The sequence below is a fragment of the Macaca mulatta genome, chromosome 7 (assembly GCF_049350105.2).
Source record: "Macaca mulatta isolate MMU2019108-1 chromosome 7, T2T-MMU8v2.0, whole genome shotgun sequence".
Taxonomy (NCBI): domain Eukaryota; kingdom Metazoa; phylum Chordata; class Mammalia; order Primates; family Cercopithecidae; genus Macaca; species Macaca mulatta.
Window position 1 is genome coordinate 179,462,377 of NC_133412.1, and position 27,802 is coordinate 179,490,178.

The 27,802-nt window shown below is 44.6% G+C and overlaps 1 protein-coding gene and 2 gene segments (V, D, J or C); 1 reads left to right on the plus strand and 2 right to left on the minus strand.

Moving 5' to 3' along the window:
* LOC710905 (immunoglobulin heavy constant gamma 1-like) overlaps nt 1-7,273 on the minus strand; it is a 287,235-nt gene extending 279,962 nt beyond the window's left edge. Inside the window, exon 1 of the C gene segment in view lies at nt 7,248-7,273.
* Nucleotides 1-27,802, minus strand: part of LOC106995637 (immunoglobulin heavy constant delta-like) — a 727,209-nt gene that overhangs the window by 208,275 nt on the left and 491,132 nt on the right.
* Nucleotides 25,060-27,258, plus strand: LOC701709 (disintegrin and metalloproteinase domain-containing protein 21-like). Its single transcript, XM_001088207.5, has one exon. It carries the CDS (start codon nt 25,060-25,062, stop codon nt 27,256-27,258), a length of 2,199 nt encoding a protein of 732 aa, XP_001088207.4.

The following is a 27,802-nucleotide window of genomic DNA, read 5'->3' on the forward strand; positions in this document are numbered from 1 at the left end:
GCCATTCCTCAGCAGGCCGTCGCTGGGCCGGCCGTCGCTGGGCCGGAGCTTGCACAGGTGTGAAAGAGCATGTCTTGGTCTTCAGGGGCCCGTTGGAGTTGGAGGGAGGATGCTGTAAACTCTCGCTCACAGAAGAACCCGTCATCGCTGTGCCCGTGTTTATGTGAATGGGGATGTGTTTCCTGGGTGTGCTCATCCCCAAAGAAGAATTAATCAGGTCTCTAGGACTAGAAGGAGGTTGTGGCATTTGTGTGTATTAAAATCTGTGGCTGGACCATAAATTACATTAAAATGCTCATGGGAAGGCACAATGGAAAGAAACACTTTGTTACAGAAGGGAAAAAATGGTAATTATTTAAATGAGATGCCTTTGGAGTCACCGCGCCGAGAGGAGCCGATCACATGAGAGTGCTGGGTTTCATGTTCAGGAGATAAGGAGTGTCCGTCTGCTGGCTTTTACGATACTCAGAAAGAGCTGAGAGTATAATCTATGAATGGAGGGCACGTAGAGAAAGGGGAGGCCAAATGTTTGATGGGAATGGAGGGTCACTATTGGAGCCATTAGGAAATATAGAAGCTGAATTATGCTGAAGCACAGAACAGTGTTCCTGGGTAATTCTGTGTTGCTTTGGGAGCTGCTGAACATACAGAAGTTTCACTGTTCTTAGTCCTCGAATTCTCTAGAATCTCTTGAAAGCCCAGTTTTAAATATTGGGAATGTAGGTAAGACACATTCACGGTTAAAAATTCTTAAGAGAGGATGTAGGAAGAAATGTAAAGTAATCAATTTAGGTTATGAAAATTTAGTTATGGCGAACTGTGATGTCCGTTTCTCACTTGGAATAATGGAATGTGAGTCATTAATCATCTCAACGGCTCATTTTTCCATAGCCATCGATTACAAAACTGCTGGATAATTTCCTGAATTGCCCACCCTAGAAGCTGACCTCACATTTCCTCAGTGAGAAACCGCCAGCCCATTGATCCAGACTCGTTTTTCCCATCAGGGATTTTGTATCTCTGTGGACCCATGGTACAGTGCTGGTGAGGGCGGCAGAGGGGAGGATCTGAAGAAGCCATTCTTGAGCCATTCTTCAGCAGAGGAGAGAAGAAGCATTGCAGTCTTCCCATTTACCTGTTGGCCTTGCATCTGCATATGGCCTTGGGAATGCTGCTAGCCTATCCACGCATGATGAAGCTTATTTAGGGGATGAAGGCGGCATGCTGGTTGTGCCAGTGCCGGCAGCCAAGAGAATCAACTGCCTGGTGCATGCTGCTTTTATGAAAGCAAGCCCAGGGTCACTTGCTTTCTTCTGTATTAGATTCTCTGATGAAGCTGTTTCTTCATTTTTGTTAAAACTGCCACACATAGTTACCTAGAGGCATTACAATAAACTGATCTGAGACTTCACTGACTTCCTGGTGAGGTTAAAATGAGTTTCAGGTGTACAGCGAGACAGACAGGAGACATGGGTGCATAGCAAGCTTGTGTTCACCATGGTTTGTATCTTAATTAGGGAAACCTCTGTACCTTTCTTAGATGTTCAGATACTCCATTAAGGACCCTGACATAACATGATTTATTGACGGACCATAGCTCAAAATATAGAACTGGATATAACAAGGAGAATGTACTATTACTATTTTATCTTTGTCTTAAAATACACTCTTCCATCTGAGGTGAAAATTAATCCAGATGGTACAACTTATTGCAGTTATTACAGCATTTTAGCAAATCAAAAGCCACAGAACAAACATATGGACAGATAGCAGGTATGTTTTTGGAATCATAAACAACTTTGTGATGATTGTAAAACCAAGGGGTGTCTCACAAGAGCTGGAAACCTCTCAAAATGAAACAACACACTGAGGATCTTTGAGAAGTACTCTGACCTCCTAGCGAACTGACTGATACAGAGGCTGAGCTCCATGTAGAAAGACAAAGGAATTTCTGCAGGACGCCGTCATGCCAAGCACAGCCATAACCTGGGTCCCAGCCCTTTTCACACACTCAATGGTTAGATCTTGGGAGGGAATCAAAGAAACCATTGTAAAATATCAAAATTTAAATTCTGATTTTGAATTTAAAAAGTGTTAAAATATACTTGTGGCCTACACTCAGAAAATCTGTGTCCTTCAGATGGTTTCTCGGTGGCACCAGATGGTTTCAAGTGGCTGTTTGTTAAGTTCCTAGTGAAACTACCAGATACATAATAGATAAACTGTCACTATCTTAAATCAACCCTTGAGAAAGGAAAACTGTATAAAGACAGCAGAGAGGAACCATTGCTTGAGGGAAAAACAATTTCCAGAAACTGTTGTTAAAGAATCAGAGGCCTCACACTTACTAGAAAAACATATTCTATTTCATATATTATGGGGTACAACGTGATGTTTTGATACATGCGTGCATTGTGAAATTATTAAATCAAGTAAATAAACATGTCCATCACCTCACATACTTATTTTTTATGGTGTAAATGTGTAAAAGCTACTCTCTTCTCAGTTTTCAAGTGTATAGTACGTTAGTATCACTGAAGCCACTATGCTGTGCAGCAGATCTTCAAATGAATTCCTTCTAACTCTGTACCCTTTCACCAACGTCTCAGATTTCTCATCCTCCTGATGCCAGTCCCTGGTAGGCAACATTCTACTCTCTACTTCTCTGAGTTCAACATTTTTAGATTGCATGTATAAGTGAGATGGAGTAATTTTTTATACCAGGCTTATTTCACTCAACATAAAGACATTCAAACCTTCAACATCACTAATCATCAGGGAAATGCAAATTAAAACCACGATGAGATATCACCTCACACATGTTACAATGCCTTAGTCTCAGTCTGTCTTTGTGTTGCTATAACAGAATACCAGAGACTAGGCAATTTCTAAAGAAAAAGAATTGCTACTTTATGGTGCTTGAGTCAGAGAAGTCTAATATCAAGGCGCTGGCATCTGACAAGGGCCCACTCGCTGTATCATCTCACAGCAAAGTGGATGAGCAAGAAACCATTTGTCCGTGAGAGAAAGGAGGCCAATTTTTATTAGAAACTCAATCCTGTAATAACTAACCCACTCCAATGATAGTGACATTAATCCATTCATGAGGACAGAGACTTCATGACCTGATCACATAATAAAGGTCCCACCTCTCAACACTGTTGCATTAAAGATTTTTTCCAAATCCTAACTTTTGGGCAACACATTTAAACCATAGCATTTCATTCCTAATACCAAAATTTACGACCTTATCACAATGCAAACTATATTCATTCCATCCCAAGTCTCTCCAAAGAGTCTTATCCAGCATCAGTGCAAAAGTCTGAAGTCCAAAGTCTCATCTAAATCAGATATGAGTGTGACTCAAGGCAGAATTTAGCCTGATACATATTGTTTCCATCTGTGAGCCTATAAAGTCAAAACGAGTTATCTACTTTCAAATACAGTGAACGATGGGGCAGGTATGGGATAGAAATTCCCATTTCAAAGGGGAGAGATAGGCAAGGAGAAAGGGGTGCCTAGTGCAAAACCCAACAGGGAAAACAACATTAAGCCTTAAAGCTGGAAAATCATCCTCCTTGACTGCATCTTGTGCACACTTGGGTCGGGGATGGTCACCCAAGGCCTCCGGCAGTCTTGTCTCTATGGATTTTCTGGGTTCAGTCCACTCAGCCGCTCTCACAGGTGGGACTCTCATGCCTCTAGCTCTCCTAGGCTGACTGGAAACTCTTTGTGGTGCCTCCAAACCCACATTTCAGCTTGGCATGGTGCTAAGGGCCCAGTGTGGTGACTCTGTCTCTGCAACAACTCACTGCCCGAGACCTTAGGCTGTCCACAGCATTCTTTGAAATCTAGGTGGAGAAAGCCGTGCCCTCACGGTTCTTGTATTCTGCACACCTGCAAAATTAACAACACATGGATGCCATGGAAGTTGATGACTTGTACCATTAAAGTGATGGCTTGAGCCACTCCTAGGTCCTCCTGAGCCACAGCATGGGCAGTCAAGGAGTGCTGTGCCTGGACACAGGGAACAGAGTCCTAAAGTGCATGCCAGAAGTGAGGCCATAGATTTACTTCAAATTTCTTCTTCCACCATATATCCTCGTTCATGGCTCTGAACTTCCCCCTTACAGAAAGACCTAGGGATGAGAACAATTCAGCCATGTTCTTTGCCACTTTATAGCAAAGATGGCTTTGCTCCATTTTCCGATGAGCTATTCTTCCTTTTCTCCTGAGACCTCATCAAAACGGCCTTTATTGTCCACAGTTCTACCAACATTCTAATGGTCACCACTTAAATAATCTCTAAGAAGTTTCAAATTTCCACACAGCTCTCTTCTTCTGAGTCCTCAAAAGAATCACCCTCCTGTTCTATTCAGGGCAATCTAGACTTTTTATAGCCTGATCCTCCAAATTATTCCAGTCTCTATGCATTACTACTTCCATTTCTACATTTTGGGGTATTTGTTACAGCAACACTCCTACCTCTTGATAATGTTTTTTTGTCTTAGTCCACTTTGTGGTGCAATGAGAGAATACCACAGTCTGGCTAATGTATAAGTAAAATAAATTTATTTTCTCACAGTTCTAGAGGCTGGGAAGTCCAATATCAAGGTGTTAACATCTGGCAAGAGCCTTCTTACTGTGATGCCCAAGTGGAAGGCAGGAGAGCATGTGCAAAGGCTGGAAAGGGGGCTAAACTCATTTTTTAATGAGGAACCCAGGCCTACAGTAACTAATCCACTCCCGCAATAAGTAACCTACTCTGATGGTAATGGCATTAATTGCTCCATGAGGGCAGACCCCTCATGACCGAATCATTTCTTAACATTCCCACTTCTGGACACTATGGAATTTGGGATTAAGTTTCCAATACACATCCTTTCTAAATAGTGGGGGCTTTTTAATAGGTTTACCACCCAAGGCTGCAGAAGGCTCTGAAGCAGTGGCCTGAGGGTGACTGTACTTTGCAAGAATGGAGAAAAGTGAACTGACTTATGGAGGCACAAGTAGATGAAGTAAAGGGACTCATCGCTTCATTACATGGATAGTGAGGGCGAGTGAAGGCATTAATGGGTTAATGATGGTGGCAAAACCGTCTGAGGTGGAGACTACGGGGAGACCTTCAGAAATGGAGGATACATCCCAATAAATGATGCTTCATCTCCTTGCAAAGCAGAAGAAAGGAAAGAACAAAACACAACGCCATAGTGTATACTGAGCAGTGGATTGAGGGAAGAGTTTCCTAAGGCGTAACTGACAAAGTTGAGAAGACACACGAATCTTTGCCAGGTGCTAAGATTTGGACTGTGGCTTCATAATTTGTGCCTCCACCGCCCTCTGGTGGTGTCTCAGCCCCTCTGATGGTGCCTGAGACCCCCTGGTGTCTAAGCCCCGCTGGTGGTTTCTGAGCCCCACCTTGTGTCTGATCCTCCCTGGTGGTGTCTGAGCACCTCTGCTAGTGTCTGAGGCCCCCTGGTGGTGTCTGAGCGCAGGTGAAGGAAGAGTCCACATGGGGATGGGTGTGCTTGTCTCAAGGAAGGTTCCACATGGAGACAAGTGTCTCAGGGAAGGGTCTACGTGGGGACAGGTGAGCTCCTCTGAGGGAAGGGTCCATGTGGGGATAGGAGTGCTTGTCTCAAGGAAGGGTCCTCATGGGGACAGGTGGGCTTGTCTGAGATAAGTGTCCACCTGGGGACAGGTGAGCATGTCTCAGGGAAGGGTCCATGTGGGGACAGAGGTGCTCGTCTAAGGCAAGAATCTACATAGGGACAGGTGAGCTTGTCTCAGGGAAGGGTCCAGGTGGGGACAGGTGTGCTCGTCTGAGAGAAGAGTCCACGTAGGGACAGATGTGCTAGTCTCAGGGAAGGGTCCATGCGGGGACAGGTGAGCTTGTCTAAAGGAAGGGTCCATGTGGGGACAGAGGTGTTCATCTAAGGCAAAAATCCACGTAGGGACAGGTGAGCTCGTCTCAGGGAAGGGACCACATGGGGATAGGTGAGCTCATCTGAGAGAAGGGTTCACATGGGGACAGGTGTGCTTGTCTCGGGGAAGGGTCCACATGGGGACAGGTGTGCTCATCTGAGAGAAGGGTGCACTTGGGGACAGGTGTGCTAGTCTTAAGAAAGGGTCCACGTAGGGACAGGTGTGCTTGTCCCAGGGAAGGGTGCATGTGGGGACACGTGCGCTCATCTGAGAGAAGGGTGCACTTGGGGACAGGTGTGCTCACCTCAGGGAAGAGTCCACCTTCTCAGGGAAGAGCTGTGCTCCTCTGAGGGAAGGGTCCAAGTGGGGACAGGTGTACTTGTCTCAGGGAAGGGTCCATTTGGTAGCAGATGAGCTCGTCTGAGGGAAGGGTCCACATGGGGCAGGTGTGCTTGTCTCAGGGAAGAGTCCTCCTGGGGACAGGTGAGCTCATCTGAGGGAAGGGTTCACCTGGGGACACGTGTGCTTATCTGAGAGAAGGGACCACATGGGGACAGGTGGGCTCATCTCATGGAAAGGTCAACGTGGGGACAGAGGTGGGAGAGGGTGTGCCTGGTCTGAACTGGAGTTTGAGGGAAGAACTTCTCCAGCAAGTGTTTGAGAATCCTGAACAATACTTGTTTTTCAGGAAGGAAAGAAGACCACATGGGAGCAGATGAAGGAAAAAGCAGACCACGTGGGAGCCGGATGAAGAGAAGGTTTCTATGAAATTGAAACAGCCTATCTGCCAGTGGAGAAAGTTATTTCATCTTTTTTTGCCTGCAGTGAGAATGGGGGAGATCAGAGCCATGGAGAAGAGAATGAAATGTCCCTGAGGACATCTGAGAATTAGCAGAGGAAAGAAAGCCTCAGACTCTAAAGAGAAGTCCTCACCGCTTCCCATCTGAGCGTACTCTTCAGTGGACCCAAGTGTCCAATCCGTCCTGCACATCTCAGGTCCCCAGGAGGGAGGGTCCTGTCTGGGCTCCCACCGCATCCCCTCACTGTGTCTCCCACAGGAATACCCGGCTGTCTTGTGCGGTCCTGGACCTCGGCCTCAGGGAGCGCTGCTTGTTGGATGAGTCTCTGGATGGAGATGAGGCTCTTGAGAGGCGGCAGTGGTTTGTGCTTCCCTTACAATCGATGCTCCTCGGCCAGTGTAGCCCCTCATCTAGGGGCCGGTGGACCTGGCCTCCTCAGTAACCACTGGCTGTGATGGAGAATCCGGAGTCGTTCCAGGTGAGGGAGGGGGCGGCCAGGCCTTCTTCAGTCTTGGGCCTCACTCCTGCTGCTGCACCTGGGACAGGACAGCTGGAAACAAGAACAATAGGTCCCTGTCAGTCATGGGACATCACAGTTATCGCCACAGCCCATGTCTGGCATCTGAGATGCTTACCTTCGGGAGCTGTCTCCAGGCACAGGAAAAGGCCCAGCAATCTCATCTTCTTCTGAACCCACCTCTGTCTTCCCCAGAGACACCATCCCAGTCTGAGGAGTGACTGGACGCTTCCACAGCCCAGGGGTGAATTTTACCCCAGAGCTGAAAGAAAAAATTACACAGGGTGGATGACTCTTTATTTATTTATTTATTTTGAGGCGGAGTCTCGCTCTGTCACTCAGGCTGGAGTGCAGTGGTGCAATCTCGGCTCACTGCAACCTCCTTCTACTGGGTTGAAGTGATTCTCCTGCCTCAGCCTCCTGAGTAGCTGGGATTACAGGTGCCCAGCAGCATGCATGACTAATTTTTGTAATTTTAGTAGAGACAGGATTTTGCCATGTGGCCAGGCTGGTCTTGAACTCCTGACCTCAAGTGATCTGCCTGCCTCGGCCTCCCAAAGTGCTGGGATTATAGGCATGAGCCACCGCGCCCAGCCTAGGTGACTCTTTTTATAAGTAGAAAAGAGTTGAGATACGGCCCCACATCCTGGTAGTTGAGGGTTGTGCAGGTGTCTTTCCTCCTACACTCATGTGGCACGCATGTCTGTGTTTGGAGGACACCTTGTCTGCGAGGCCGATGGGAATGGGTAAAGGATGGCCCCGCCATTCTGATCCCAGGGCTACTTTCCTTCCAACCCCTCCTCCCTCCTGCCCTTCCTTGTTTCTAGCGCAGCTCTCCCCATCCACAGGCCCAGGTCTTGCTTCATCAGTGCTGAGCCCAGCACAGCTTCTGTGCTCTTTCCTTGGGCCCCGCCTGTGGCGTGGCTCTCCTCACCTGTGGAGCTTCAGACATCATCACATTATTGTCTCAGGAGCTCTAGGCGAGCCCTGCACGCTAACCCATTCTGTGATGCCAGAGACAAGGACCTCAGGACCTACCGGGACTGGCTAAAACGATGTTCTGTGATTTACTCTGGAACTAATTCTCAATAGTTGAGGGAAGAGACAGACACATCCCTTTTTAAGTATCCCATTATCTAGGCATTTAAAACGCATCTAAAATGTGAGGATTTCTAACCTAAATGCATCTCCTCCTCTTGTTCTCTTGAGGCTATTCCTGCATATGAATTCCTCAACTCATTGCCACTTCTTTTTGAAACTCATTCAAAATAAATAACAAGAAAGTGGTAACAAGGTCCTAATATACAACTTCTAAAGTTTGCAGTGTGATAAGAATACCTACCATGAGATTTACTCTCTTAACAAATTTTTGAAGTGTACTGTGCAGTCAAGTTATCTAGAGTCGGGATTCTGTGCATCCAATCTCCAGAACTTATTCATCTTGCATAACACCAATTTTATACACACAAATTAGCAACTTAGAGCTGTTTTGTTTTGGTTTTGCTTTGATGTTGGGGGGCAGTTTTTAGGATTTTCTATATACAAGACATGTCATCTGTAACCAGTGACACTTTTACTCCTCTCTTTCTAATTTAGACAACTTTTTTTTCTTGCCTAATTTCTCTGGCTAGGACTTAGAATACTATGTAGAATAGAATTGGTGAGATAGGGCATCCTTGTCTTCTTCATCATTTGAGTGGAAGCATGTTCAGTTTTTCACCATCGGGTATGATGCTAACTGTGGGTTTTTAAATAGGGCCTTCAATATATCCAGATAATTTCCCTTTAATTGTAGTTTGTTAAGAGGTTTTATCATGGAAAGATGTTGAAATTTGTCAAATGATTTTTATGCATCTGATGATGCATCTGATGAGATAATATTTTAGTCCTTCGTTATGTTAATGTGATCCATCAGATTTAGGGATGTTTAGATGTTGTACCGTCCTAATATTCCAGACAGACATTCCACTGGATCATGGCAAATGATCCTTGCAATGTGCTGTTCAGTTTGGTTTACCAGTATTTTGTTGAGTACTTTTGCATCTTTGTGTTTCAGGAAGAGTGGTCTGTGATTTACATTCTTTTGGTGTTTGCCTGGTTTTGATTTCAGGGCAATGTTGGCTTTATAAAATACATTTAGAAGTATTTCCTCATCTTAAAACTTTTGGGAGGCCAGGCGGATCACGAGGTCAGAAGATCGAGACCATCCTGGCTAACACAGTGAAATCCTGTCTTTACTAGAAATACAAAAAAAAAAATAGCTGGATGTGGTGGTGGGTGCCTGTAGTCCCAGCTACTCAGGAGGCTGAGGCAGGAGAATGGCGTGAACCCGGGAGGCAGAGCTTGCAGTGAGCCAAGATCGTGCCACTGCACTCCAGCCTGGGTGACAGAGCGAGACTCCTCTCAAAATAAAAACAACAACAACAAACTTTTGGAAGTGGTTCCAAGCTCGTTTTTGATTATCAATTCAGTCTTTTACTAGTAATAGTTCTGTTTCTACTATTTCATGATTCAATCTTGGCAGGTCCATGTGAGTTCAAAATTAGTGTGTAGTGAGTAGTGAGACAGGCAGGGGGCGTGGCTGAGTATCAAGCTGTGCTCACCACTGTCTCATCTTAGTGGGGAAACTGCCTGCATATTGCTTAGATGTATTACAGACTCCCATTGGTAGTGTGAGCCTCACAATATGTGCTGATAGATCCCAGCTCAAAACTGAAACTGTGTATTATGGAGAAGGAGGTACCATCACCATCAGCTGAAGTAAACCCACCCTTAATAGCAAAATTTAAGGCACTGACTAGAACACGTAAGCTAGCCAAATCTCAAGAATAGACAGACAGACGGATATCTAGAAGGTAAGTGTTGAAATAGTGCATGATTTGGGGAGGTTTTCAGGGAAAAAGAAGATTTGATGAAATATACACCAATACCAGACAAGAAGGAAGGAGATCGACTGTCATTTACAACAACATGGATAGATCCAGAGGACATAGTGCTAAGTGAAATAAGCCAGACACAAGATAAAAACACAGCAAGTTCTCATTTACATGCAAAATCTTTAAAAATATGAAATCCATAGAAACAGAGTGAAATGATGGCTACCAGGGGTGTGGAGAGGTAGGAAATGGGGAGAAACAGGTCAAAGTGAACAAATTTGCGGTCACACAGAATCTACACAAGTTAGAGTTTGCAGGTATGCAGAAGCTACACAAGAAAGAGTTTGCAGTTATAAAATCAAGAGCTTTTGCGCTCAGCAGGTGGGCTGTAGTTATATTTTATTGTACACTGAACATTTGCTAAAAGAGTAGAATTTACTTTCTTCTACTACAAAACAGTAACCATGAAAGGTAATTGATTGGTTAATTTGCTGCTAGGCTGTGGTAACCTTTTTACTATGCATGTGTATATTTAAATATCAGGTGGTACGCTCTTAATGTACACAGTAGAAAACACTGAAAACAAGTAGAATATAATCATCACCAAAAAAGATGGACAACGTTAAGGAACCTTTAAACGCACGCCTCCTTTCTCTGTGCTGGCTGATATGAAGATTGACATCCACACAAATTAGGTAACAAGGAAGCAAAAGAGCACACTCTAGCAGATTATCATTCAAAACTAGTCCCCACAACCCAGGTTATAATCCTGTTTAAACATTCAAGTGATCAAGCTCTGGAGGCATTCAGAAAGCCATTATAAAATATGAATGTTCAACTCCTGATTTTAAATTTAAAATAATAGAAAAATCTGGTTGTGCAACTAACTCCGATGTTTTCTGAAGCTCTCAAGATACATGCTTGGTGGCACCAGATGAGCTCAAGTGGATGTTAGCTCGATTTCTCCACGAAACTATGATTTCTCCGTGAATCTTGCTGTATGGTAATTGATTATTCTCTCCAATCAACATCTGATGGTAAAATTTGAAGTCACAGCTGTGGTTGTTGTTGGATAATTTGTCACCAGTCAACAACATCATGCTGGTGAAAGAGTGATGGGAACCCTGGGAAGAAACCAAAACTCAAAAATATTTTGAACACAGTTAAAACGATTTAACCCAAGAATGAACCACTTGGGGTTTGGATATGTGTCTTTTATGGTGCATCTATTTTCAGAAAGGTTTGAAGCATTTCCTTGTCAAAAGGCTACAGTGTTTGTTTGTTTTTGTTTGTTTGTTTGTTTTTTGAGACGGAGTTGCCCAGGCTGGAGCGCAATGGCAAGATATCTGCTCACTGCAACCTCCACCTCCCTGGTTCAAGCAATTCTCCTGCCTTAGCAATCCAAGTAGCTGTGATTACAGGCATGTGCCACCATGCCCAGCTAATTTTGTATTTTTAGTAGAGACGGGGTTTCTCCGTGTTGGTCAGGCTGGTCTCAAACTCCCAACCTCAGGTGATCTGCCTGTCCTGGCATCCCAAAGTGCTGGGATTACAGGCTTGAGCCACCATGTCAAGCCAGGCTACAGCTCTTAGAGTTGCTACAAAGATGTTTGATTTTGTGTTTCCAAACAGGAACATCTCACTTTATCATGCATTTCTGGTGGTGGTATACGTTCCTTTTATTGTGCTGTTGAATTTTATTTGCTGGGTTTTGGCGATTTTTGTGCCTATACAAATTAGAGATCTGAACTGTAGTTCTCTTTTCTTAAATGGTCTTTTCCTGGCTTTGGTATCAGATAGTGTTCACATAAAAATATTTTGAAAGTGTTCCTTTTACTTTCTAGGAGAGTTTAGAGTTATTGATTTTAGTTCTTTAAACATTTGGTAGAATTCACTGGAGAAACCACTTGAACTTGATTTTAAAATCCTCTTGATTGGGAGATTTTTGATTACTGTTTCAAACTCCTTGTTCCTTTTTGGTCTGTTCAGGTTTTCTATTTCTTTATAATTCAGTCTTGGTAGAATGTATGTTTTGAGGAATTTACACACTTCTAGATTATCCAATGTGTTGGTGTTTATTCAATAATGATTTATAATAGTTTCCATGTACTAGTCTGTTTTCGCACTACTATAATACCTGAGTCAGGATAATTTATTTAAAAAAAAAAAGAGGTTCTGCAGGCTGTGCAGAAAGCATGGCAAGTTCTGCGTCTGGGGAGGCCTCAGGAAACTCAGTCATCATGGAAGGTAAAGGGGAAGCAGGTACATCTTCCATGGCTGAAGCAGGAGCAAGAGAGAGAATGGGAGGTGTTACATGCTTTTGTTTATTTGTTTGTTTGTTTGTCTGAGACGGAGTCTCGCTCTGTCACCCAGGCTGGAGTGCAGTGGCATGATCTCAGCTCACTGCAAGCTCCGCCTCCCGGGTTCCCGCCATTTTCCTGCCTCAGCCTCCCGAGTAGCTGGGACTACAGGCGCCACCACCTCACCCGGCTAGTTTTTTGTATTTTTTAGTAGAGACGAGATTTCACCGTATTAGCCAGGATGGTCTCCATCTCCTGACCTTGTGATCTGCCCGCCACGGTCTCCCAGAGTGCTGGGATTACAGGCGTGAGCCACCTTGCCCGACCGTGCTACATGCTTTTAAACAACCAGATCTCAGGAGAACTCACTATCGGAGGACAGCACCAAGGGGCATGGTGTTAAACCGTGAGAAACCCACTCCCATGATCCAGTCACCTCCCACCAGGCCCCAACCTCCAACACTGAGGATTACAACTGAACATGACATTTGGCTGGGGACACAGATCCAGATCATATCACATCATGATCATTTTTATTTCTGTAGCATCAGTTGTAATGTCTCCTTGATCAGTTCTGATGCTATTTGAGTATTCTTTTTTCATAGTCTAGCTAAAGTTTTGTCAATTTTGTCTTTTTCTCAAAAGCCCTTAGTTTGTTGATTTTCCTATTGTTTTTCTGTTTTCTATTTCATTAATTTCCACTCTAATGTTTATTATTTCTTTCTAACTTTAGACTTATTCTTTCTCTAAATCCAGAGGTGTGAGATTAATAAGGTTAATTTAGGTTCTTTATCCTCTTTTTTTTGTTCTTGTTTTTGTTTTTTGAGACAGGATCTCACTCTGTCGCCCAGACTCGAGTGCAGTGGTGCAGTCTGGGCTCACCACAACCTCCACCTCCTGAGTAGTTTGGATTACAGGTATGCATCACCACACCCAGGTAATTTTTGTGTTTTTGTATTTTTATTGGAGACAGGGTTTCACCATGTTGGCCAGGCTGGTCTTGAGCTCCTGACCTCAAATGATCTACCAACTTCAGCCTCCCAAAGTGCTAGGATTACAGGTGAGAGCCACTGTGTTTGGCCCCTTGCTCCTCTTTTAATGCAGGTGTGCATCATTATGAATTTCCCTCTTAGTACTGCTTTTGCAGTATCCCATGTTTCAATGTAGTACGTTTTCACTGTCATTTATTTCAAAATATTTTCTACCTTATCTTTTAAGTTTGCTTAGCTTACGCTTCTTTGTTAATTTTCAGTTTTTTCCCTATTATTGATTTCTGGTTTCAATCCATTGTCAGAAATGATACTTGATATGATTTCAGTCTTCTTAATTTTGTTGAGTCTTCTTTGTGACCTAACATGTGATGTAATTGCTCCTCAGCCTTTTGGCTGAGGTCATGTGTAGTACCTAGCACGTGATCTATCCTGAAGACCGTTTCCTGTGCATTTGGGGAGAATGCATGCTCTGCTGGACTTGAATTGAATGTTCTGTATCTATCTGTTAGGTCAATTCGGTCTCTATGGCTATTCACGTCTGCTGTTGCCCTACTGATTTTCTGTCTGTATGTTCTATCTATTGATGAATGTGGGGTGTTGAAATCTTCTAGTTGTATTGTATTGCTTTCTGTGTCTCCTCTCTGATCTGTAAATGATAGTTTTATATGTCTAGGTACTTTGATGTTGGATGCATTTGTGTGTGTGTGTATAACTGTGTCTTTCTGATAAGTGAAACTTCATATCACATATAATAATTATATAAGACAAAGATCTTTGTCTTTTGTGAGAGCTTTTTACTTGAAATCTATTTTTTTCTGATATATATGTAGATACTCGCACCTCACTCTCTTTTGGTTAATGTTTGCATGAAATGTCTTCTTTCATTCCCTCTTTTCAGTTTCAGTGTATGTGTGTCCTTTAGTCTGACAGTCTTGAGTGATCTTCCAGGAGCAAGATGGCGGAATAGGACTCTCCAGTGATCGTTCCCTGCAGGAACATTAATCTGAACAATTATCTATGTCCAAAAATACTGTCACAAGAGCTAAGGAAGCCAAGTGAGAGATCCCCATACCTGTTTACAGTCTAAAAATAAGACACACTGAAGAGAATAAGAATAACAGTTTAGCATTACCTGTGTCACTCCTTTCCCAACACCAAGTAGCACAGTGTGGGGAGCGATGCTGTCTGATTGGGAGAAAAGAGAAGGAAGGAGCAACCACTGCCATTTTGTTGCCCATTTTCTGGCAGTTTTGAGACTCCTTTCTCTCTCTTTCTTTCTTTCTTTCTTCCTTCCTTCCTTCCTTTCTTTATTTTTCCTTCCTTCCCTTCCCTCCTTCCTTCCTTCTCTCCCTCCTTCCCTCCCTCCCTCCCTCCCTCCCTCTTTCCTTCCTTCCTTCCTTCCTTCCTTCCTTCCTTCTTTCTTTCTTTCTTTCTTTCTTTCTTTCTTTCTTTCTTTCTTTCTTTCTTTCTTTCTTCTTTTTCTTGTCTTTCTCTGCGGTTATGTGATTTACTCTGGTAGAATTTGTTGCTTCTGATTTTTAGTGAATCTGTTATAGGTAATTTGTGCTGTGGTCATCATGAGTCTTAGAAGAAACACATTACAGATATAAGAAGTTACTTAAAGGAGATGACAACTCAAATGAAAGAACAGAAACAAGCAAAGGCAAAAAAGACACGCAAAAATTCTACATTTGGACTCCATCCTCTGGGTTTCTCCATGTGCCTAATTTTACCAGTGGGTTTTATATTTATAAAAGTTTTGTTTTGTTCTTCAGTACTTTTTTCTTTCAGATTTAAGAACTCCCTTTAGCATTTCTTGTAAGACGGGTCTGAGGGTGGTGAATTCTCTCATCTTTTGTATGTTTAGGAAAGTCTTTATCTCTCCTTTGAATTGGAGGGATAATTTGCTGAAGAAAATATTCTTGGATGGCAGATTTTTTTTCTTTTGAGCATTTAAAAAATTTCAATCCACTCCCTCCTGGCCTGTGTCATTTCCATTGAGAAGCCTGTTGCCAGAGGAATTGGAATGCCTTCATATGTTATTTGTTTCTTTCCTCTTGCTGGTTTTATGATCCAATTTTTGTCCTTGCCTTTGAAAAGTTGATTATTGTATGTCTTGTAGTAGTCTTATTTTTGTTGATTCTGTTTGGTGTTGTAATGCCTTCCTGTACCTGGATATTTATATCTTTCTCAAGTTTTGGAAATTTATCTGTTATTATTTCTTTAAGTAAGCTTTCTACACCTTACTCTTGCTCAGCTCCCTATTAAACAGCAAGAAGTCTTTTGAGTTCTTCCTTGTCTGATGGAGAATGGACTGATTTTTTCCAGCTGGATCACACACTTGTGCCACCCACTCCAGCCTGCTGGACCCAGCTTAAGCTATTTTTAGTGAAGGTGGAACCAGTCTTTACAGAAGGCTCAGAGAATGCCCAAGGCAGACTTGCATGTCCTCGGCCTCCCTCAGCTGAACTTCACAAGGGAGGCCTGCAAGCACAGAGAAAACACACCGAGAGCAGCCCTGTGTGGGGCAGTCACAGGTGAGCCTGCTGCAGGAGGGATGCTCCCTCAATAGTGATGAGCAGACACAGGCTCCATGGTGGGGATGCTGAGGAGGGACCCAGACATGGACTGGCTCCTCACCAGGGCCTACAGGAAGCGGATGAGCTACTTCTCATGAGCGGGAGTGGAGCTGCATTTCTATGACATTCTCTCTGCGGACACGTGTGTACTGCTCAGCAGGGCTCCTCCCTTCCCTGCCTCTGGATGTTAGGAAGGGCAGCTGGCAAAGGTACCCTGGGACTGGATGCTCAAGGCGTCTCTGCCCATCGGCCTTTCTTTCCTTTCATGTGGACACTGCCTGGGAATCTGTCTGGATGAACTCTTACTAGCAGTGAAATCCAGTAAAGTCACAGAAAGGAAACTTGCACTAAGAAAGTGGCTATTCAGCTCTAGTCGGCTCTAGTACACTGTAGAGGGCTGTAGATCTCCACTGTCCTCTCCCAGAAGGCAAAGTGCCTGAGTAAAAGGAAAAGAATTGCAGGTCTGTATATAGCCATGACTGGAGCATGTAATTCTAGGAGTCATGAGCTCAGGCTGTCTCCTTTTCCATAACATCCCAGGGTCAGGTCACCCCAAGATGCCTTCTCTGTATGACCCCCGTGCAGTGTGGGAAGAGGGTAACAAGGTTCACTGCGTCTGGAAGAAAAATATGGGGTCTTCCGGTGACAATGCTGTGACCTACCCTTGATGCTGCTACTGTGGTCTCTCCTCCTGTGGGGACAAGTGGTCCTAGGGATAGAGTCCCCATGTGCCCTGAGACAGCTCACCTGGAATGACCACCACAGATGAAAGAATCACTGCTCAATCTTATTTGAGTCTATGGTGAAAAGAACACTCAGACACTACCAGGAGGGCTCAGGACCCAGCGGGGGGCTCGAAACCAGGGGTCTCAGATGCCACCATCGCGGCTCAGGACCCACCAGGAAAGCTCAGAAACGAATGGAGCTCAGGACACCACCAGCGAGGCTCAGACAATACCAGGGCGGCTCAGACACCACCAGGGCAGCTCAGGCACCACCAGGGGGCGCTAAGGGCAGGCATAGGGGATCAGACTCCAGTAGGGTGGCTCAGACACCACCGGGGGGTGCTCAGATACCAGGGGACGATCAGCACCAGCAGGGGGCGCTCAGGACCTGGCTCAGGAGTAGATGAGAAGTGAAGCTGATGTTTCCTTTTTCTCCTTGGTGATTCCTTGTCCTGTCCTGCAAAAGTCTTGCTCAGCAGCTATTATTGTTTCTCCCCTGTAACTCCTTAGTTCCTCTCATCTGAAAAGGACTAACTTAGAATAGAAATCCCATTTAACTTTTCACACTTCATTTTCAGTCTCCTTCTAGAAATAATATCTCAGTAAAATTGTAATAAGAAATAATGAAGCCACAGTCCACATGTTAGTACCATGCAAAGATTCGTATTTCTTCACTTTATCAGTTATGCCTTAGGAAACTCTTCCCTCAGTTCACTGTCTGGTATACACTATGGCGTTGTGTTTCACTTTCCTTTCATCTGTTTTGCAAGGAGATGAAGCACCATTTAATGGGATGTGTCCTCTTTTTCTGGTTGACTCCCCATGGTCTCCACCTCAGACGGTTTTGCCACCATCAATAATCTGTTAATGCCTTCAATCGCCCTCGCTATCCATGTAATGAAGCAATGAGTCTCTTGACTTCATCAACTTGTGTCTCCATGAGTCAGTTCACTTCTCTCCATTCTCACAAAGGACAGCCACGCTCAGGCCACTGCTTCAGAGCCTGCTGCAGCCTTGGGTGGTAAACCTATTAAAAAGCCCCTGCTGTTCAGAAAGAATGTATATTGGAAACTTAATCCCAAATTCAATAGTGTCCAGAGGTGGGAACTTTAAGAAATGATTAGGTCATGAGGGCTCTGCCCTCATGAAGCAATTAATGCCATTATTGCCAGCGTGGGTTACTCATTGAAGGAGTAGATTAGTTACTACAGGCCTGGGTTCCTCATTAAAAGATGAATTTAGCCCCTTTTCTCTCCTTCACACATGCTTTCCTGCCTCCCACATAGGTGTTACAGCAAGAAGGCCCTTGCAAGATACTAGCACCTTGATATTGGACTTCCTAGAACTGTGAGAACATAAATTTCTTTTACTTATACATTAGCCAGTCTGTACTATTCACTCATTGCACCACAAAGTGGACTAAGACAAAGAAATCAGTATCAAGGGTTGGGGCTGTTGTTATAACAAATACCCCAAAATGTAGAAGTGGAAGTAGTAATGCACAGAGACTGGAATAATTTGGAGGATCAGACTATAAAAAGTCTACATTGCCCTGAATAGAACACGAGGGGTGATTCTTTTGAGCACTTGGAAGAAGAGAGCTGTGAGGAAATTCTGAAACTTCTTAGAGATTATTGAAATGATGACGATTAGAATGTTGGTAGAACCATGGACAATAAAGTCCGTTCTGATAAGGAATCAGAAGAAAAAGAAGAATAGCTTATCAGAAAATGGAGCAAAGGCTATCCTTGCTATAAAGTAGCAAAGAACATGGCTGAATTGTGCTCATCCCCAGGCCTTTCTGTAAGGTGGAAGTTCAGAGCCATGAACAAGGATATATGGTGGAAGAAATTTGAGGCAAATCTATGGCCTCACTTCTAGCATGCACTTTAGGATTCCTGTGTCCAGGCACAGCACTCCTTGACTGCCCATGCTGTGGCTCAGGAGGATCTAGGAGTGGCTCAAGCCATCACTTTAATGGTACAAATCATCAACTTCCATGGCATCCAAGTGTTGCTAATTCTGCAGGTGTGCAGAATGCAAGAACCACGAGGGCACGGCTTTCTCCACCTAGATTTCAAAGAATGCTGTGGACAGCCTAAGGTCTCAGGTAGTGAGTTGTTGCAGAGATGGAGTCACCACACTGGGCCCTTAGCACAATGCCAAACAGAAATGTGGATTCAGAGGCACCACAAAGAGTTTCCAGTCAGCCTAGGAGAGCTAGAGGGATGAGAGTCCCACCTGTGAGAACAGCTGAGTGGACTAAACCCAGCAAATCCATAGGGGCAAGACTGTCGGAGGCCTTGGGTGCCCATCCCCCACCCCAGCGTGCACAAGATGCAGTCAAGGAGGATGATTTTCCAGCTTTAAGGCTTAATGTTGTTTTCCCTGTTAGATTTTGGACTAGGCTCCCCTTCTCCTTGCCTATCTCTCCCCTTTGAAATGGGAATTTCTATCCCATACCTGCCCCATCGTTCACTGTATTTGAAAGTAGATAACTCGTTTTCACTTTATAGGCTCACAGATGGAAACAATTTGTATCAGGCTAAATTGTGCCTTCAGTCTCACTCATATCCGATTTAAATGAGACTTTGGACTTCATACTTTTGCACTGGATGCTGAATGAGTTAAGACTTTGGAGATAATTGGGATGGAATGAATGTAGTGTACATTGTGATAAGGACATAAACTTTGGTATTAGGAATAGAATGCTATGGTTTAAATGTGTCACCCAAAGTTTAGGATTTGGAAAAAATCTTTAATGCAACAGTGTTGAGAGGTGGGACTTTCTTATGTGATTAGGTCATGAAGGCTCTGTCCTCATGAATGGATTACTGTCACTATCATGGGAGTGGGCTAGTTATTACAGGATTGAGTTTCTAATAAAATATGGTCTCCTTTCTCTCACAGACAAGTGGTCTCTTGCTTATCCTCCTGTGCTGTGAGATGACGCAGTGAGAAGGCCCTTTTCAGATGCCAGCGCCTTGATATTGGACTTCTCTGACTCAAGTACCATTAAGTATAAATTCCTTTTTTTAAAATATTGCCCATTCTCCATGTGGTGGGCATCTGTAGTCCCAGCTACTCGGGAGGCTGAGGTAGGAGAATGGTGTGAACCTGGGAGGCGGAGCTGGCAGAGAACGGAGATCACGCCACTGCACTCCAGCCTGGGCAACAGAGTGAGACTCTGTCTCAAAAAAGAAAAAAAAAATTGCCCAGTCTCTGGTATTCTGTTATAGCAACACAAAGACAGACTGAGACTAAGATATTGTAACATGTGTGAGGTGATACCTCATCGTGGTTTTAATTTGCATTTCCCTGATGATTAGTGATGCTGAGTGTTTGAATGTCTTTATGTTGAGTGAAATAAGCCTAGTATAAAAAAATACTCCATGATCTCACTTATACATGCAATCTAAAAATGCTGAACTCAGAGAAGTAGAGAGTGGCATGTTGCCTACCAGGGGCTGGTGTCAGGAGGATGTGAAAGCTGAGACGTTGGTGAAAGGGTACAGAGTTTTGGTTAGACAAAAGGAATTCTTTTGAAGATCTATTGCACAGCATGGTGACCTCAGGGATATTAATGTACTACATATACTTGAAAACTGATAAGAGAGTAACTTTTACACATTTACACCATAAAAAAAGCAGTATGTGAGGTGATGGACATGTTTATTTACTTGATTTAATAATTTCACTATGCACGCATATATCAAAACATCACGTTGTACCCCATAATATAATGAAATGCAATATATTTTTCTAGTAACTGTGATGCCTCTGTTTCTTCAACAAGAGTTTCTGGAGATTGTTTTTTCCTTGGACAATGTTTCCTCTCTGCTGTATTTACGTAGTTTTCCTTTCCCACGGGTTGATTTAAGACAGTGGCAATTTATTTATTCTATATCTGGTAGTTTCACTGAGAAACTTACCGAATAGCCACTTGAAACCATCTGGTGCCACCATCTGAAGGACACAGATTTTCTGAGTGTAGGCCACAAGCATATTTTAACACTTTTTAAATCGAAATTGGTGTTTAAATTTTGGTATTTTACAAAGGCTTCTTTGATTCCCTCCCAAGATCTAACCCTTGAATGTGTGAAAAGGCCTGGGACCCATGTTACGGTTGTGCTTGACATGACGGTGTCTGCAGAAATTCCTTTGGCTTTCTACATGGAGCTCAGCCAACGTATCAGTCAGTTCGCTAGGAGGTCAGAGTACTTCTCAAAGATCCTCAGTGTGTTGTTTCATTTTGAGAGGTTTCCAGCCGTCGTGAGACATCTTTTGGTTTTAAAATCACCACAAACTTGTTTATGATTCCAAAAACATACCTACTATCTGTCCATATGTTTGTTCTGTGGCTTTTGATTTGCTAAAATGCTGTAATAACTGCAATAAGTTGTACCATCTGGATTAATTTTCACCTCAGATGGAAGAGTGTATTTTAAGAAAAAGATAAAATAGTAATAGTACATTCTCGTTATATCCAGTTCTATATTTTCAGCTATGGTCTGTCAATAAATCATGTTATGTCAGGGTCCTTAATGGAGTGCCTGAACATCTAAGGAAGGTACAAAAATTTCCCTAATTAAGATACAAACCATGGTGAACACAAGCTTGCTATGCACCCATGTCTCCTGTCTGTCTCACTATGCACCTGACACTCATTTTAACCTCACCAGGAAGTCAGTGAATTCTCAGATCAGTTTATTGTAATGCCTCTAGGTAACTATGTGTGGCAATTTCAGACAGAAACAAAGAAAAATCTTCACCAGAGAATCTAATACAGAAGAAAGAGAATTTAATACAGAAGAATTAGATTTTCAACAGAGAATCTAATACAGAAGAAAGCAAGTGACCCTGGGCTTGCTTTCATAAAAGCAGCATGCACCAGGCAGTTGATTCTCTTGGCTGTTGGCACTGGCACACCCAGCATGCCACCTTCATCCCCTAAATAAGCTTCATCATGCGTGGATAGGCTAGCAGCATTCCCGAGGCCATATGCAGATGCAAGGCCAACAGGTAAATGGGAAGACTGCAATGCTTCTTCTCTCCTCTGCTGAAGAATGGCTCAAGAATAGCTTCTTCAGATCCTCCCCTCTGCCGCCCTCACCAGCACTGTACCATGGGTCCACAGAAATACAAAATCCCTGATGGGAAAAACGAGTCTGGATCAACGGGACTGGCGGTTTCTCACTGAGGAAATGTGAGGTCAGCTTCTAGGATGGGCAATTCAGGAAATTATCCAGCAGTTTTGTAATTGATGGCTATGGAAAAATGAGCCATTGAGATGATTAATGACTCACATTCCATTATTCCAAGTGAGAAACGGACATCACAGTTCGCCATAACTAAATTTTCATAACCTAAATTGATTACTTTACATTTCTTCCTACATCCTCTCTTAAGAATTTTTAACCGTGAATGTGTCTTACCTACATTCCCAATATTTAAAACTGGGCTTTCAAGAGATTCTAGAGAATTCGAGGACTAAGAACAGTGAAACTTCTGTATGTTCAGCAGCTCCCAAAGCAACACAGAATTACCCAGGAACACTGTTCTGTGCTTCAGCATAATTCAGCTTCTATATTTCCTAATGGCTCCAATAGTGACCCTCCATTCCCATCAAACATTTGGCCTCCCCTTTCTCTACGTGCCCTCCATTCATAGATTATACTCTCAGCTCTTTCTGAGTATCGTAAAAGCCAGCAGACGGACACTCCTGATCTCCTGAACATGAAACCCAGCACTCTCATGTGATCGGCTCCTCTCGGCGTGGTGACTCCAAAGGCATCTCATTTAAATAATTACCATTTTTTCCCTTCTGTAACAAAGTGTTTCTTTCCATTGTGCCTTCCCATGAGCATTTTAATGTAATTTATGGTCCAGCCACAGATTTTAATACACACAAATGCCACAACCTCCTTCTAGTCCTAGAGACCTGATTAATTCTTCTTTGGGGATGAGCACACCCAGGAAACACATCCCCATTCACATAAACACGGGCACAGCGATGACGGGTTCTTCTGTGAGCGAGAGTTTACAGCATCCTCCCTCCAACTCCAACGGGCCCCTGAAGGCCAAGACACGCTCTTTCACACCTGTGCAAGCTCCGGCCCAGCGACGGCCGGCCCAGCGACGGCCTGCTGAGGAATGGCTCACCTAGGTCCAGGTGCTGGGTTCATCTCTTCCCCTCTCCTGTCCCAAAGCAGGTCCATCACCCTGCTCAGGTCTGAAAAGGAGGGTCCAGGTTTCTCTGGCCATCCGACTTTTTCAATGTATAGAAGATCTCCTGTTACCTACTGTATTCATTTTATATAACAAAATACCACATATTGAATGGCTTACAATACAAAACCGATTTCCTCACAGTTGTGGAGGATGAAAGCCTAAGATCAAGCTGCCAGCTGGTGGGTTTCCTCTGAGGTCTTGCTCCCTGGTGTGCAGACGGTGCCTTCCCGCTGTTCTGTGGTAACATGACCATCCGTCGGGGCGTGTGCACCGTCCCTCCTGCTTCCCCTTCTTATAACAACAGTCAGATTGCATTAGGGCCCCACTCCAGAAATATCACTTTAACTTATTCATCTCTTTAAAAGACACTCATCCAGGTATGATTTCATTCTGAACGACCAAGGGTTGGGACTTCAACACATGAATTTAGGAGGGACACAGTCTCCCATAGCAGAATTCTTCAGGGAGGTCAAATATCCTCCTTCTCCTCCCTGTGAAAACCCCGAAGGGGCAGGGAAAGGGCGTCCAAACTGCACACTCATAGAGGGGAAAACGGCTTCATCCATAATTGTACATCTGTGGTAAAATGGCGGGATTCAACGGGATGGAAGATGGGAGTACGGGACATTGGAAGACAAAGTGCCACACAACACAGCCTTCGAAACACACCACGGTCACGTTAAGTTTAAATAGAGTGACCACATTTGCCAGGAAAGGTAAATATTTACACTTTTGAGGAAACAGTAATTTGTGTTTCTGATAACGATCTGGCCTTGGATTTTCCCTCCCCTCATAAGCAATGACAGAATTGGCAGATATATGCGAAATATTTGTTCTCAGATATGAGACACCCACAGAGGGCCCCCTGTGTCCTTCCCTGAGAACTGATTGGCTCGTGCATCTGAAGAAATGACCAAAGACCAGGAGAGAACCACACAGAAGCATCAGAGGGGCAGCACCTGGGGCTCTCATGGGGTCAGGAATAGCGTCTGCCCCCAGTAGATGGACTAAGTAAAAAGTACCCTAATTCACAAGGGTTTTACACAGCACAGAAGAAAGAGTTACCCTATTTCAACTGTTGATCTTGTGAACCCAGGAACTCTGAGACAGATCTCGGTTAATTTAGCAAGTTTCCTTTGCCAGGGTTGAGGACACGCCTGTGACACGGCCTCAGGAAGTCCTGATGACATGTGCCCAGGGTGGTCAGGCACAGCTTGATTGACGCACTTCAGGGAGACATGAGACACCAGTGAATATAAGTAAGAAGGACATTAGTTCCACCCAGAAAGGCTGAGACAACTCAAAGCAAGTCCTCCCCACTGAGGGCTTCCAGGTCACAGGTAGGTGAGAGACAGATGGTTGCATTCTTTTGAGTTTGTGATAAGTGTTTGCAAAGGAGGCCTTCAGAATATGCGTCTATCTTTGTGACCAGAGGGACAGCTTTAAATAGACTGGGAGGCAGATTTTCCCTGAGTGGTTCCCAGCTTGACGGGGCCCAGGATATTTTCCTTTCACAATCTGGTAACTTCAAACAAAACTTCAAAACCAAAACAAAATGAAACAACAAAGAGAATAAGACATGGGTACTTACTAAGACGAGAAAAACATTCAATCCGCAAGGAAAGTATTGGCAGTGTCTACCTCCACATGGCAACGGAGTAAGCAATGTGACCCACAGAAAGGAGCAGTATTAACCCACAGAGCGACCGAGAATAACACACCTGATGCGAGGGCATTGAACACATCATTGTGTTTTGTAGATTCAGAAAGCAACAGAAAAGATTGACGGTGGTAAAAGAGACAGAGCCCTGCTTCCCTCTCCCTTTTCCCTTCCCAATGAGCCATCACAGCCAGGACCCTCAGCCTTATCCCGCAGCGCAGCAGCTGCCATCCTCTCTGGATCCACCCCTGCCCCGCCCTGGGACTGTTACCTCATTCCCTCCTGGAGCCCAGGTGCCCCCAGGGTGTGGTGCAGGAGCCTGGGGAGGTCCTTTGTTCTATGTCAGGGTCGCCCTGGGAGGGACGCAGCCACCGCAGCTGGTGGGGGCCTGGCTTCCCCAAGGACAGTCCTTTCCTTTCCCATTCTCTTTGGATGACTATCCCTGGGCTGGGGCATGAGGTCAGCAGAGGTGCGGGTCACCCTTAGGGCCCCCGTCTTGCTGCTGGGGCTCTGGGCACTCCTGGCTCCAGTCTGGTGTTCTCAAGGCCGTCCCTTGTGGCACTACGCATCCTCTGAGGTGGTGATTCCCAGGAAGGAGACACACCATGGCAAAGGCGTTCAGTTTCCCGGCTGGCTGTCCTACAGCCTGCGTTTTGGGGGTCAAAGACACGTCGTTCACATGCGGAGAAAACACCTTCTTTGGCCCAGACATCTGCTGATGACAACTCAGGATGACCAAGGGGCCTTGCAGGTGGATGACCCCTACATCCCTCCAGACTGCTACTACCTCGGCTACCTGGAGGAGGTGCCTCTGTCCATGGTCACCGTCGACACGTGCTATGGGGGCCTCAGAGGCATCATGAAGCTGGACGACCTTGCCTACGAAATCAAACCCCTCCAGGATTCCCGCAGGTTTGAACATGTTGTTTCTCAGATAGTGGCCGAGCCCAATGCAACGGGGCCCACATTTAGAGATGGTGACAATGAGGAGACAGACCCCCTGTTCTCTGAAGCAAATGACAGCATGAATCCCAGGTTATCTCCTTCGCTGTATAGTTCTCATAGAGGCAATATAAAAGGCCACGTTCAATGTTCCAATTCATATTATCGTATATATGACAATATTACAACTTGTTCCAAAGAGGTGGTCCAGATGTTCAGTGTCATTGACAGCATTGTTCAAAATATTGATCTGCGGTACTATATTTATCTTTTGACCATATACAATAGTCGTGACCCAGCCCCTGTGAATGACTATCGATATCGTAGTCCAATACTTAACTATTTTAGAAGAACCTTTTTTGATACTTTTCGTGTTCATTCATCCACACTACTTATTAAAGACGCGCCACATGAATCTAACTATGAACCAAGAAGATATAGCTTCTGTTCACATTTAAGCCTTATACACATTGGTACTCTAGACAGACATTATTTATTGGTAGCCGTCATAACAACCCATATACTGATGAGAAGTTTGGGTGTGGCTTATGATTATAAATACTGCACATGTCAGAGAAGGACCTCCTGCATTATGCAGCGATATCCTGGGATGACAGATGCATTCAGTAACTGTTCTTATGGACATATACAAAATTGTTTTGTAAGTACAGGCCGGTGTATTTTCGAAGCACTCACTCCAGTGTATAACGAAACCATGACAACGGTTCTCTGTGGAAACCTAATCGTGGAAGGGAAGGAGGAATGTGACTGTGGCTCCTTCAAGCAGTGTTATGCCAATCATTGCTGCCAAAGTGACTGTCACTTCACACCGGGGAGCATCTGTCATCTAGGAGACTGCTGTACAAACTGCAGCTTCTCCGCACAAGGGACTCTCTGCAGACCTATCCAAAATATATGTGACCTTCCAGAGTACTGTTATGGGACCACCTTGACATGCCCCCCAGACTTTTATTTGCAAGATGGAACCCCGTGCACTGAAGAAGGCTACTGCTATCATGGGAACTGCACTGACCGTAATGTGCTCTGCAAGGCGATCTTTGGTGTCAGTGCTGAGGATGCTCCTGAGGACTGCTATGACATCAATCTTGAAAATCACCGATTCGGACATTGTACTCGAGCACGAACAGCTATCGCCTATGAGGCTTGTGCATTAATAGATAAGTTTTGTGGAAGACTGCAGTGTACCAACGTGACCCATCTTCCCCGGCTGCAGGAACATGTTTCATTCCATCACTCAGTGAGAGGAGGGTTTCAGTGTTTTGGATTGGATGAACACCGTGCAACAGACACAACTGATGTTGGACATGTGATAGACGGCACTCCTTGTGCTGATGGAATCTTCTGTAATAACAGCCAGTGCAATGCAACTATCACTTCACTGGGCTATGACTGTCACCCTGAGAAGTGCAGTCATAGAGGGGTCTGCAACAACAGAAGGAACTGCCATTGCCATATAGGCTGGGATCCTCCACTGTGCCTAAGAAGAGGTGCTGGTGGGAGTGTCGACAGCGGGCCACCTCCAAGAAGAACACGTTCGGTCAAACAAAGCCAGCAGTCAGTGCTGTATCTGAGAGTGGTCTTTGGTCGTATTTACACCTTCGTAATTGCACTGCTCTTTGGGATGGCCACAAATGCGCGAATTCTCAGGACCACCACAGTTGAGAAAGTGACAGTTACTGACCCAGAATAAGACTAAGTCAGCCTCCCGACCCCGGTAAAGATACAGAGAATATAACAGCAAAATCTATGGAACAGGATCACTGAGGGGGATGCCAAAGCTCAAGTCCACACTTCTTGAAGTCTGCAGGAGGCACAGGGTCCTGTCTCACATCATGGGGAAACGGGAGGTGTTGGCTTCTGTCTCAGGTTCTTGTAGTTCACTGATGCTCACTCTGGAATAAATCTTCAAGAACACGTATTGGTGCTCTCCACATTTTCTTAGACTCTGTTGGGAGCCCAAACTTGGCCAGAGCCTCTGGTCTGGAGAGACCTAAGTGAGCAGGCAGGTCTTGACGTGAGGTTGCTGGTCCCAGAATTAACAGAATTTACCACCAGCTCCTTACAGGGCCCCTTCATGACATTTCTCCAGAAGTGAGCTCCAGAGCAATGAGCCTCCTCACTTCCCCGGTAATCTGTCCTTCTCTGAGCCTGAAGTCAGTTTAGGGTGACCCAGGGCTACTCCCTGTTCCCTGTCTCTCCTCACGGGGATGCTGTGGGTTTTGCAGTGAGAGGAC

What these genes read in the sequence shown, in the direction of transcription:
- LOC701709 (XM_001088207.5), top strand. Translation starts at nt 25,060, where the DNA reads ATGAGGTCAGCAGAGGTGCGGGTCACCCTTAGGGCCCCCGTCTTGCTG.